The 11,672-nt window shown below is 37.4% G+C and overlaps 1 protein-coding gene across 1 annotated transcript; it reads left to right on the top strand.

The window, feature by feature from the left end:
- Positions 1-2,520: 2,520 nt before the first annotated feature.
- Positions 2,521-11,452, top strand: chp1 (calcineurin-like EF-hand protein 1). The gene is made up of 7 exons (XM_083540548.1): positions 2,521-3,085; positions 5,336-5,408; positions 7,464-7,544; positions 8,064-8,188; positions 8,564-8,625; positions 9,498-9,620; positions 10,127-11,452. The coding sequence occupies exons 1-7, from the start codon at positions 3,019-3,021 to the stop codon at positions 10,178-10,180; spliced, it is 585 nt and encodes a 194-aa protein (XP_083396674.1). The 5' UTR covers positions 2,521-3,018; the 3' UTR covers positions 10,181-11,452.
- The last annotated feature ends 220 nt before the right edge of the window (positions 11,453-11,672 follow it).

Here is an 11,672-nt window from a genome sequence, read left to right as displayed (position 1 = left end):
AGGAATACACTTTGAATAGGACAGCAGTCTGTTGTAGGGCATCATTCACACCCAAGGGCAATTTAACACATCCAGTGCACTTAGTGGCAAGTGTTTGTATGGTGGAAGAAACTGGAGAGCCTGGAAGGAACCCAACATGGAAAGAGCATGTACAGAAACTCTGAACAGAGAGTAACCTGAACTCAGGATTGAACTGCTTACATTTGCATTGCGTGACAACAACACACCATGATTGGTTTGTTTTTGTTTTTAACCTAACCATTTACAAATTATACAGTTCTAGTTTTTGTTTTTCCCATATTCTACATTGTCCTCTTGTCTATAAATTTCGTCTGTTTGTGAATTGTATTTTCGATTCTCTATCTGTTCTCTATATCTCTATATTCTCAATAGAAAATATTGGTATAATGTTATTGACACTGATGTCATTGGTAGGCAGATGTAAGAACTACATTTTGCTTTAAGCTGTCGCTTTAACCGTTCAGATTACGAGTTGGTTACTCTGAGGCCATCTAGCAGGTGTACAATAATGTCAGTATTTTCAAGTCTTTTGATTGGATGGTCAGAGCGCGCACTAGTCAGAGCTCGCAAACCGCATCTGTAGCAAACTACACAAACTTAAATATATTCGTGTAGATTTAATAGCTGTTTTCTGAGGTTTTGGCAGATTTGGTTGCATATAAACTTACAAGGATATTTACAAGATGGACTTAAAAAAAAAAAGTACATTTTAATAAAATGCACAGAAACCCCAGGGTAATTTCATGAGGTTAATGTCGATGCTTCTGCTGGAGATAATGTATGCAAGTGGTGCAGCTGTGGCTACAGTGAAAGGAGACTTGCTGAATTGTGTTTATTGGGGTTCTTGCTTTAGTAAAAGCCATTCATTCTTACTGTATGAGATTCCTGTCTGTGACGCAGCGCTCTGTTGTGCTGCGTTTCTCTATAATATTGATGGTTTTTACAGCAGTGGTGTCGTAATGATGATATTAAAAGAGGTAAACTGATTTAGGTTGGACACCACTAAAAACCTAGGTGTGAAATGCACTGCCCAATACTGAGAATTATTGTTGGAGATGTCCACATTTTTTAAACTTGTTATTCTTAAGTAGTATTTTGAGAACCATGGGCTTAGATGTCGAAGTTGCATTCTGTTACTTTTTATTTTAAGATTAGGACTTTAATTAATTAATCAACAATGTATGTATTTCTTTCTTTCTTTCTTTCTTTCTTTCTTTCTTTCTTTCTTTCTTTCTTTCTTTCTTTCTTTCTTTCTTTCTTTCTTTCTTTCTTTCTTTCTTTCTTTCTTTCTTTCTTTCTTTCTTTCTTTCTTTCTTTCTTTCTTTCTTTCTTTCTTTCTTTTGTAATTACCTAAGCCCTAGTGTGTATGAAAAGGAAGCCCATTCATCAAATACTCCAGACAGGAAGTCCGCTCTCCCAGAAGAGTTTTCTTAGCTAATTAAAACACACGTTTTTAATACATATAATATGAAATAATATAATATAATATGAAAACATGATCAGTGGTGGACAAGTAACGAATAAAATGTAGTTCATTACTGTACTTAAGTATGTTTTATCATTTCAAAGTCAACATACACTTTTTATTCAACTAAATTTTGTGAAATCAGTCGTTCCTTTTTATTTATGAGGATAGAAATTTAACTGTTCAAACACACAACAAGCCACCAATCAGGGTCGAGCACGCGCTCTGTTTTGAACATGTTTTGATTGGCGCTTGGTGGTATCTAATCGCCAACATACAGTTCAGCGTCAGTTCAACAGCAAGCAGAACATTTTGAGAGGAATTAATGATGAAAGAAACTGCTTGCCACAGCACCTATGGCCTTATTTATTTTTATTTTATTTTTAAATTCTTCCCGTGGGCTCACCACCTGCAGGAGGGACCGTAAGGGACGGTGCTGTGAGGATTGGGCAGCAGTCGAAGGCGGGGGCCTGCTTAGACTGCTGCCCCCGCGACCCGAATTACGGATAAGCGGGAGAAAATGAATGAATGAATGAATGAATGAATTTTTAAATTCAGTTGATTAAGCAAAGAGTCTTGTGACGAAAATTATAATAGGAACATTATAGCAATAATAAATTTAAGTACTTTGGATACTTAAGTACATTTGAATGTAACAACTTTTGTACTTTTAGTCACGTGAAAGTTTTAAGGGAGCACTTTTACTTTTACTGATGTAATATTTTACAGAGTAGACTTCATCCATCACTAAACATGGTGAAAATGCAACTAATTTTTATCACATGGAGCCTTTTTTCAATCAATTTGCACAAGTAAAAAACTAATAAAGACTAATGCACTTTAAAATACTTTATGTAAGGCATTTTTAAGAGCCTATTTATTTATTTATTTATTTTTATTATTAAAACCACTGTCTTCCTCAACACCTAGCTAAAAGGCAAATAATACAACCTACAACCTTATTGATTTTGATCCTGATTATGCTAAAAAAAATCACTCACCCCTTCAGCTGCCCAAATTGAGCCCTAGGCGTCAGATAGGTGTATATAATCCACAAAAAAAGTGCACTATTTTGTCCTACAGAGACATTTGTGATCAGGTCTGTACGTTTGGCGTAGGAGGACGACGTCAATATGACTGACGTGTAAACTATCCAATGGGATGCTATATGAGAATACCATTAGCCAATCAGCGTTAAGGGGCGGGTGTTGTCGCGGGGAAACCGACATGCCTGGGTACAACAGTACATACTATCTAATCAGTGAGGGTAGTGGTCAGTTAGCAGTGCTAGCGCTTGCTCTCAGTGTCTGTTACAACCGTTTTGTTATAAAAAAGGACCAACTCGAAAGTGTTTATAGAATTGTTAGAGAAATCTTCAGTTGGAAATACAGAGCAAATATAACACAATACGTTTTTTTGTTGTTGTTATAAAGTCAGCGAGCTAGTTAGCAAACCTTTAGCTTAGCCGGCTAACCTGGAAGATTGTGTTAGCAGAAGATATTTCACAAGTGACAACACAGGGGAGAGGAGACATGGGCTCCAGAGCATCTTCACTTCTCAGAGAGGAGGATATCGAGGAAATTAAAAAGGAAACGGGGTGTAAGTAGACCTTCATGACTTCTCGACACACTTCCAGATCCATGAGCATGAACAGGCCACCTAATACTGGCTTTCAACACAGATTTACAGAGTATACAATAAAACTATTCCTCTTAAATAATAAAATATCACATTATTATTAAAGGCAGCTGAATATGTATTAACAGTCGTTTCAAATACACACAATGTTATAGAGCTTTCTAGGGGTTTCTTTACTGTATAAATGGCATTATATTTATATCTTACAGCTTCTGATTTGTTGTTGAAACAATTAAAAGGTAAATAACTGCTGTATAAGACCTTAATACTCTTATAAAACAATTCATAGACCTCCATTATTGACTTCTTGATCTTGGAAAACCGATAGACAGTTAAAGCCCATTTCAGACTGCATTACTTTTACTAATGAAACGTTCACAGGAGCATCCTAAGAATCAATAGCTTGTCGTTTCTGTAAATATTTAAGGATTGTGGTTAAATGTGTCTGACATGTTCCTGTAAAACAATAACACTAGGTAATGCATTATATCGTCGACCAAAAATATGTTTCGATTTTCCAAACCCAGCAGTTGAGCATTATTTCATCCTGGAATTAAAATAACTGCTGGGGAAGACCTCGAAAATGTGTATATATATATTGTACGTTGGTAACTAAATATAAAACAAATCATAGACCTCCAGCATTCACTCCTTGTTCTTGGAAAGCCGACAGCTAAAGCCCTATTACTTTTACTAATGCAATGGAGTATCTCTAGGATTTTTACCCGAGAATCAATAGATTGTCCGGCTGGTAAATCTTTAAGTGCTGTGGTTGAACGTGTTTGAAATGTTTCCCTAAAAAAAAAAAAAAACACTAGGTAATGTATTATCTGTTCATTGCTCCATATTGCATCATGTCCCATGAGAATGAAGGGATTCTGTTTGGGATTAAAATGCAAAAGTATCAAACATTGACGATCTTCTCATAGAAGCGACACTTACATACTTTGTAAAAAACCCTTTTCAGACCAGTTCTGATTTGTTGTTGTTGTTGTGTAAGACTTTAATATTCTTCTAGACTACTTCTGGACTTCTAGACCTCGAGCATTGACTTGTTGTTCCTGGAGAACCAATAGACAGTTTATTCGGACTGCATTACTTTTACTAATGTAATGTTTACTGGAGTATCTATTAGTTAAAAGGACTAATAATCTTTAAAATGTGACTTTCTTTCTAAATCCAGCAGTCGAGCGTTTTTTTCATTTCTGCATTCAAATTTAATTAAATGGGTCCCAATAATAGGAAAAAAAACCCAGACTTCCTTGTTTGCAAACATTTCCAAAAAATGGTAAAGGTAAAGTTGTTAAGGGTTTGATATGTCCACTACCACTAATTATTTATTTTTTTTTGTTGATGATTTTTTTTTTTATGTTTACGATCTCCACTCCTAATCTGTAAATCTTATCCTGTGTGACTGATGCGTATGTGTCCCTCTTCTTCACAGTCTCACTCGATAAACTCTGTTAACATGACCAGCGTTTTCGATGGCTGTCACGTGTTCACACATCCGGTAGCTGCTTTAATGCCAGGAGTAGACCTAATCAGGTCTCTGTGTATCTAGGATTTACACATGCTTTGTTCTTGACTACTTGAACTTTTATCCTGGTTATTTCTTCCCTTATTTATCTCAAGGCAGCTTTTTTAAACAATGTGATCTTCAAACCACTGTGGTTTAGTTCCGGCGTTACACACACACAAGCACATGCACATGACTGCAGCCTCTCGTGTTCGTGTTTATGAAGATGCATGAGACCCGTATGCATGACTTTAATTTCAGCAGCAATCGCATCACTTTATGCCGCTGATCCCAGTAACCGATCCACTTTGTCCTTAAAGGTTATTGATCCCCGTACACTTCTTAACACCGTGGTGTTTGTCCCACATTAAAACGTGCAAGATCTTAACAATGATACTCTGATAAAAGAACAGGATAGACCAGACTAATCCCGCCGTGTAATCTAACGCACCGTGATTCACAGCGTGACCCATCTATAAGAGTCTCTGACTCACTGTCACTCAGTGCCATATTTAATCTTTGGGTTTGTGCAAACGTTATTGGCCCCATTCTGATTTTTTCCTTCATAATTTATCATTCATATTAATCAATATTTATTGATTCAAATGAAAATTGTCGCGTCACCATGGTTTATGCGTGTGACTGAAGCGGGTTATGATTTAACGCCCCGATGATGATTTCGGTGTCTGTTTCAGTCTCGCACAGTCAGATCACTCGCCTCTACAGCCGATTTCACAGCCTGGACAAGGGCGAGAACGGAGCTCTCAGGTACACACACACACACACACACACACACACACACGAACAGATGACAGAACTCACAATACAGCATTAGTGCGTACTTTTAAAACCCCCAAGAATCGCATCTAATTATACCTTCAATACAAAAAGGAGAAATCTGCGTTTAATGAGAACAACGAGCTTTTCGGTTCTATATGTTCATCATTTACATCTGCATCAGGGTCAGAAAAGATGGATTTACTTCTCAGTCGTCTCTGTCTCAGTATGTCTATGTAAACTTTTCTGTTTTTTCCAAATCTGGAACAACAGAGCAGCTGTTTGAAAAGGGAAACAATCCCCCATCACCCTACCATCAGATGAACTTGGAGAAATTGCGTTTTTGTGCTAAATCAGTAAATGCTACACATTTATTAATGTGCTTCTCCTTCCCCTTATTACCCAACAGTGGTTCCTTTTGGCTTTTAAAGTGAAATGATATTTGTATTTTATGTGCAAGGATTAAAAAGCGAAGCGGAGTTAAACGATGCGTACGCTTCAATACTGAGAGCTTTAAGATGTTACGATTTACATTAAGATGTAACCCTTTAGGCAGTATTTGAGTGTTTTCCTGCCATTTTGAGAAGACTCGGATATCTGACGAGACTCTTTTAGGCTGATGGACGGGAATATATATGTACACATCCATAACTATAATCTGTCGCTTTTGTACTAGATACAGGAAAATGGAATGATTTTTTTTTTTATGGTGGCTTTATGTTTGGATTTTGTTATTTTGCGTCGAAGCATTTGCGCAATGAAAAAACTCGTAAATGTAAATGAATCCTGAAGCTGGTTCAGAGTTACAGCTGTTTATTAAGGTGGAAAAAAGAGCGAGACACAAGTAGCCACATCTGCTTCCCAGCGAGGATTTTTGATGGCTCATAAGCCACGTTTGTTCTCCATTAACAGAAATCCTGAGCAAAATACCTGGAAATCCTGTTCTAGTGCCGAGAGCAGGAGCGAACCGAACCGAACGAAACACAGGCTGCGCAAACATTCATTCGTGGTGATGTTTCTGATCTTTTGCCGAAAGAGAATCGTTCAACAAACTCTCGTGAAAACTTCCGTTCATTATTTCAATTTAGTTCGTCTGCATTTATTTCGTCTATTGTTCAATACACTATTTCCTATTTGAATCCGCTGAAGTTTTAATACGAGCAGGTCATTTTATGGCAAATTTTCATGCAGGAACGCGAATCAGATTGAGATCAAGATCCGGACTCTTGTTGCCAGAAAAGTGTACAAAGATATCTGATGCTGTGTATCCTGTAGGCCTCCTCTGAAATGAACTATGGGACGTAATAGTACAAAATCTGGGTCTGTTTACTCATGAAACATGTTTTAATCACAGTATAAAGGCTCCGTGTGTCAGACTACTTATATATTTACACTGAAAATATTACGACAGACCAGTCAGTGTGTTTGAGATTGTTTTAGGAGTACACATGAGCCAAAGTTTCGTGTCCTTGGGTCAGGATGTACACGATACATTGTCTCCGTTAAAGTCGCTTACAGGAGTTCAAGGTGACTCGGTTTGTGTTTAGTTGCTACAAGTTGAGCTTCGGTTTAGTGTGAAAATATACTTTGAGCGCAGTCATTCTTACGGCGACATAACCTGAACGTGACCTGTGTGAATGTGTAAGAGGATGTCAGTAGAAAACACCTCAGATCTTTGATATATTTGCGCCAATTTTTTTTTTTTTTTTTATACCACTTTATTATTATGTAACAGATTTTGAAATAATGAAATAATCAGCAATATTTGGTTCCTCATCAGCCGAAACAGTTTGCCACTTCATAAAAAAGATGCATTTAAGGGCTTTATTTATAGAAGGACACGTATTTTTTATTCATTTATATGTGCTATATACATTATATATTACACTATATACATACATTTCCGTTCTGGTTTGTTTTTCACCCTTGAGGTTAATAAACCATAATAAATAGAGGTATCGCAAGTGTTTGACTAACTGAAAATGAAATTTAAAGGGCACATTTTGTCATGTACAGAATATTTACACTTTTTTTTTTCCTGTTCAGCCGTGAAGACTTCCAGAGAATTCCAGAGCTGGCCATTAACCCTCTTGGTGATCGGATAATTAATGCTTTCTTCTCAGAAGGGTGAGTCCGGTGCTAAACTATGCCACACGTCCAATAGCGGCGTGAATGCGATTCTGCACGACTTTGTATCCGGTTACACCACGAACGCATGTTGCAATTTTAATGCGAGTTGCCTGCCGTTTTTGCACGCAAACGCTGGATGAAATGCGTCTTGCAAAATGCCATGCAGCACGAAACGGTTTACAGACTGTCGGCTTGGTTACTAAACGTCAGGCTTCCAGTGCAGATATCATTGTTTATATATCAGGGAGAGAGTAACCTTTTGCCATGGTCAGGTTTAAGAGAGCGTGTCATTACGTTCCTAGAAAGATTGTCACATAAACTGCGTAATTCTCGGTGTATTGTAATGCAGGCCCGTGTTTTTACTGTATTCTTCTGGGTTGAGTGGTTTGCTTTCAGACAACTGGGCGTCTAATTCCTTAAATAAACATTACACACATATTCGTCATAGAACCTTCCTGCCCTTTCCCCCGTCAAGAGAATGTTTGTGTGATCTGCCTCCATGTCCCTTCTGTTTAGAGATGATCAGGTGAACTTCCGAGGATTCATGAGGACCTTGGCGCACTTTCGGCCAGTCGAGGACAACGAGAAGAACAAGGATCCCAACATTGAGCCGCTCAACAGCAGGAATAACAAACTGCTCTGTGAGTGTGCATGGCACAGCGTTGTGTTCTATTGCATGTGTATGAGAGGAACCTTCCCACATATGAGTGTAAAAGAATCTTACAAAACCAAATGTGATTTGAGTTTGATTCTCCTCAAATATTTCTTCAAGCAGAATGTATTGATAATATGCACTGTCACATAAATATATATTTATTTTTGCATTTTATTAATGATCATTTTTGTTTTGGAGCAGACAAGACAATGGATTCATTTTACAAAGCAACAATATTTATTCATTCAATTTTTTTTTGTCAGAATGACCTTATTATTATAGAGGTTTCTCTCACTGTAACATACAGCCAATACTTTCAGTTCTTTCATTTTCCACTCTTTTTTCTTTTTTTGTCATCCAGTTGCCTTCCGTCTCTACGACCTGGACCGAGATGATAAAATCTCTCGAGATGAGCTACTCCAGGTGGGAACATTTCCATAATGCTTGACGTCTTTTTTGTTTAAGGAAACACGGTGAGCTTTGTTTCTTTAATAATCCCCTGAGACACACCTCACTGTCAGCTGGAACTGCCTGATTAATAGAGGGCATTAAAAGAGACTTATTTTCCACTGATGTTTTAGGGTTAAAGAACATTTTGTGGGATGAGTCAGTTGACGTGGAGCAGAGTTTCTGTTACCATTGTTATTGTATGATTGTATACTCATGTATGAGTGTTTCGCTCCACATTACAGCAGTTTAAAATTGATTAAAGCTTTTTTTTTAAGTAAACACTGAATGTACTAATCAGTTTATAGGTACATTTAGTGTTAGTTCTAATGGCTTACATTACAGAAGCTATCCACAGTGATTCTAATTTACAGCTGAGGTTAAAAAGGCTTTCCAAAGAAGTGGTAGCTGAGTGGGTTACTGATTGGAAGGTCGGGAGTTCAAGCTGCCACTCTTGGGCTCTTGAGCAAGGACCTTAACCCTATATGTGTGCTCCAGGTGTGTTGTATCATAGCTGACCCTGTGCTCTGATGCCAGGTTCCTAACATTACTGGTGCTGTATATGTGACAAATAAATGCTCCTCTTCTTCATGTTTAAGCCTGTCAAAGCTGCTGCTAGATAGTAATACGTACTGAACAATCCGAGATGAGGATTCATTGGCAGTGTCTTTTTAAACGGTGAACAAGATGGATCCTCTCAGTTAATGCGACTAAGGAAATACATTAATCCATGAAGTAACAGACTGTAACTCATTCATGCTCCTGTGTGTGTGTGTGTGTGTGTGTGTGTGTGTGTGTGTGTGTGTGTGTGTGTGTGTGTGTGTGTGTGTGTGTGTGTGTGTGTTCAGGTGCTGCGCATGATGGTGGGTGTTAATATTTCTGACGAGCAGTTAGGCAGCATCGCAGACCGGACCATCCAAGAAGCTGATACCAACGGAGACCTGTGCATCTCCTTCAACGAGTTTATCAAGGTAAAACAGATGTTGCTCATACGGTAAAGAGTAGGGCCGAATGACATTTTGGAAGTTGAAAGAATTTATTTAAATTTAATTTATATGTGAATAAACTATTGTTTATAAGTAGATCTGTCTGCTAACTCTGACGCGATCAATATTTTAGCTGTAGTTATGACTATATAACTGTATGTAATCAATAGCTGGAGTTACGACTCTATAACTGTGTGTAATCAATATTTAGTAATAGTTATGAATATATAATTATATTTAATCAATATTTAGCTGTAGTTATAACTGTATAACTCTGGTATTCAAGACTTTATTTAGAATTATTGAGTCTTTTTTTTTTTCACGTCTGGTGTCACATGGTAAAACTTCACCTCACGAGTTTGTTCCTGAATAAAACCCAGCTGTCTTTTGAGCATGTTGAACAAAATAATTTTGTAACAATTGTATAGATCGATGGTGACTTTTTTATTATTCATTGATGCACTAGATAATGCTCATTTACCTCATTTCAGGTGCTGGAGAAAGTTGACGTTGAGCAGAAGATGAGCATTCGCTTCCTGCACTAAAGCGCCACTCCCTTCCCGCTGGACCGAACTCTGATCCAACGCTGTTTGTGCCACGTGGGACCCCCGCTGCCGGCCTGTCACATTTCAGCCTTTTCAGCTTCGATTACTCGTCTTATGGGTCATCAGTTTGTCTTTAATTTTATTTATCCTGTCAAATCATCTCGCAATCCCTCTCGCATTGTTGTTTGGATCAAAGAGAATATTCACGTGCCTTCAGTTGTCGACCCGGTGAACCCGACTGTAATCTTATTTATTCTGGACAATTCCTGGTTCAAACCCAGCTCGATTATTATCGTTCCCAGCAATATAGCGTGCGTAGTGATGGGGTAGTTTGAACACTTTTCGTGGGTTAACGTATTCAGAGCCAAATCTGTTGCTTTTAATGTGATGTGTGTGTCTTAATCACCTTAACACATTTCAAACAGAGCTTCAGTTCACCACTTTGCTCTATGGTCTTATTTTTTTTTTTATTCATATATATATTGTGTGCAAGCTCAGGGTATGTTTTTGTGAACCTTTTGCACATATCCCAGAAGAACGATATGAAAGACGATCAGCAAAGGAAGTGTTGCGATAAAGCCTTATTATGGCTTTTCTCTGACAATTTGTCTGAACATTTCCTGAAAGCATTCCAAAGCTTTATCTTTTTGCTGGTTATTAAAACAACATGGTACATATACTAGAGCTGACTGCTAGGACTACAACCTGACATCAATAAATTAATTCATATTTTTCCGCTCGGGTTATAATCTCATCTGTCAGCTCTAAATAACAGTGTTGGTAATTTAGTCACACAGTTGCATCGACAGCAGTGTTTGATGGCCTTCTGATTTATAGAGCTGTATATATACACTTTAGCTAAAGTTTCTTACTTTAGCAATACATCAAGGTTCAGTAGGCTGCACTGTCTAAGCCTTCAACCAAAACAACGCTGGTAGTGTGTGTTATTTCTTTAACTGCCTCATGATCAAATCATTTTTATTGCATACACTACCTGCTTTAGTAAAGATAAACTCACATCACTACTGATTATAAGAAATCTGTTTGTCGTATGTTATTTCAGCAGTGCTAGCTGATTCTCTCTTCATGTGAATGTCAGTTTAATGCTCTCTAATAATAATTGTGAATTTGTGATTAAAAATCAGGTTCATTATTTTACTACTCACTGGAATTTGTAAAAAAATATTTTCTGTCAGATATTATTGGGGGGGGGGGGGGGGGAAGTAAGAATGTGTGATTTGGGTCAAATAAAACTTCAAGTGCCATATTGAATTTTGTATATTTTAGTCATTACACTTTTCGAAATTAGCTACAGACTAGACCTGGGCCATAAATGTCACAATTTCTATTGAGTAAATCAGAAACTTTAAAACTTTTTTTGCTTGCAAGTGTGAAAAAAACATTTGCCCTGATGAAATGGAATCGAATTATTAATGTTAATGTTTAGAACTTGTTAGTAAATTAAACCAAGACATTTGTAGGTTTAATCAGC

Source organism: Silurus aristotelis, assembly GCF_946808225.1.
Source record: "Silurus aristotelis genome assembly, chromosome: 4".
NCBI classification, from domain to species: domain Eukaryota; kingdom Metazoa; phylum Chordata; class Actinopteri; order Siluriformes; family Siluridae; genus Silurus; species Silurus aristotelis.
This window is presented reverse-complemented; position numbering and strand designations above follow the sequence as displayed.

Excerpts from the sequence above, each read along its gene's own strand:
- chp1 (XM_083540548.1), top strand. The coding sequence starts at position 3,019 with ATGGGCTCCAGAGCATCTTCACTTCTCAGAGAGGAGGATATCGAGGAA. Across the intron at positions 5,409-7,463 it reads GGCGAGAACGGAGCTCTCAG|CCGTGAAGACTTCCAGAGAA; the intron begins GTACACACACAC and ends TTTCCTGTTCAG. Across the intron at positions 7,545-8,063 it reads AATGCTTTCTTCTCAGAAGG|AGATGATCAGGTGAACTTCC; the intron begins GTGAGTCCGGTG and ends CCTTCTGTTTAG.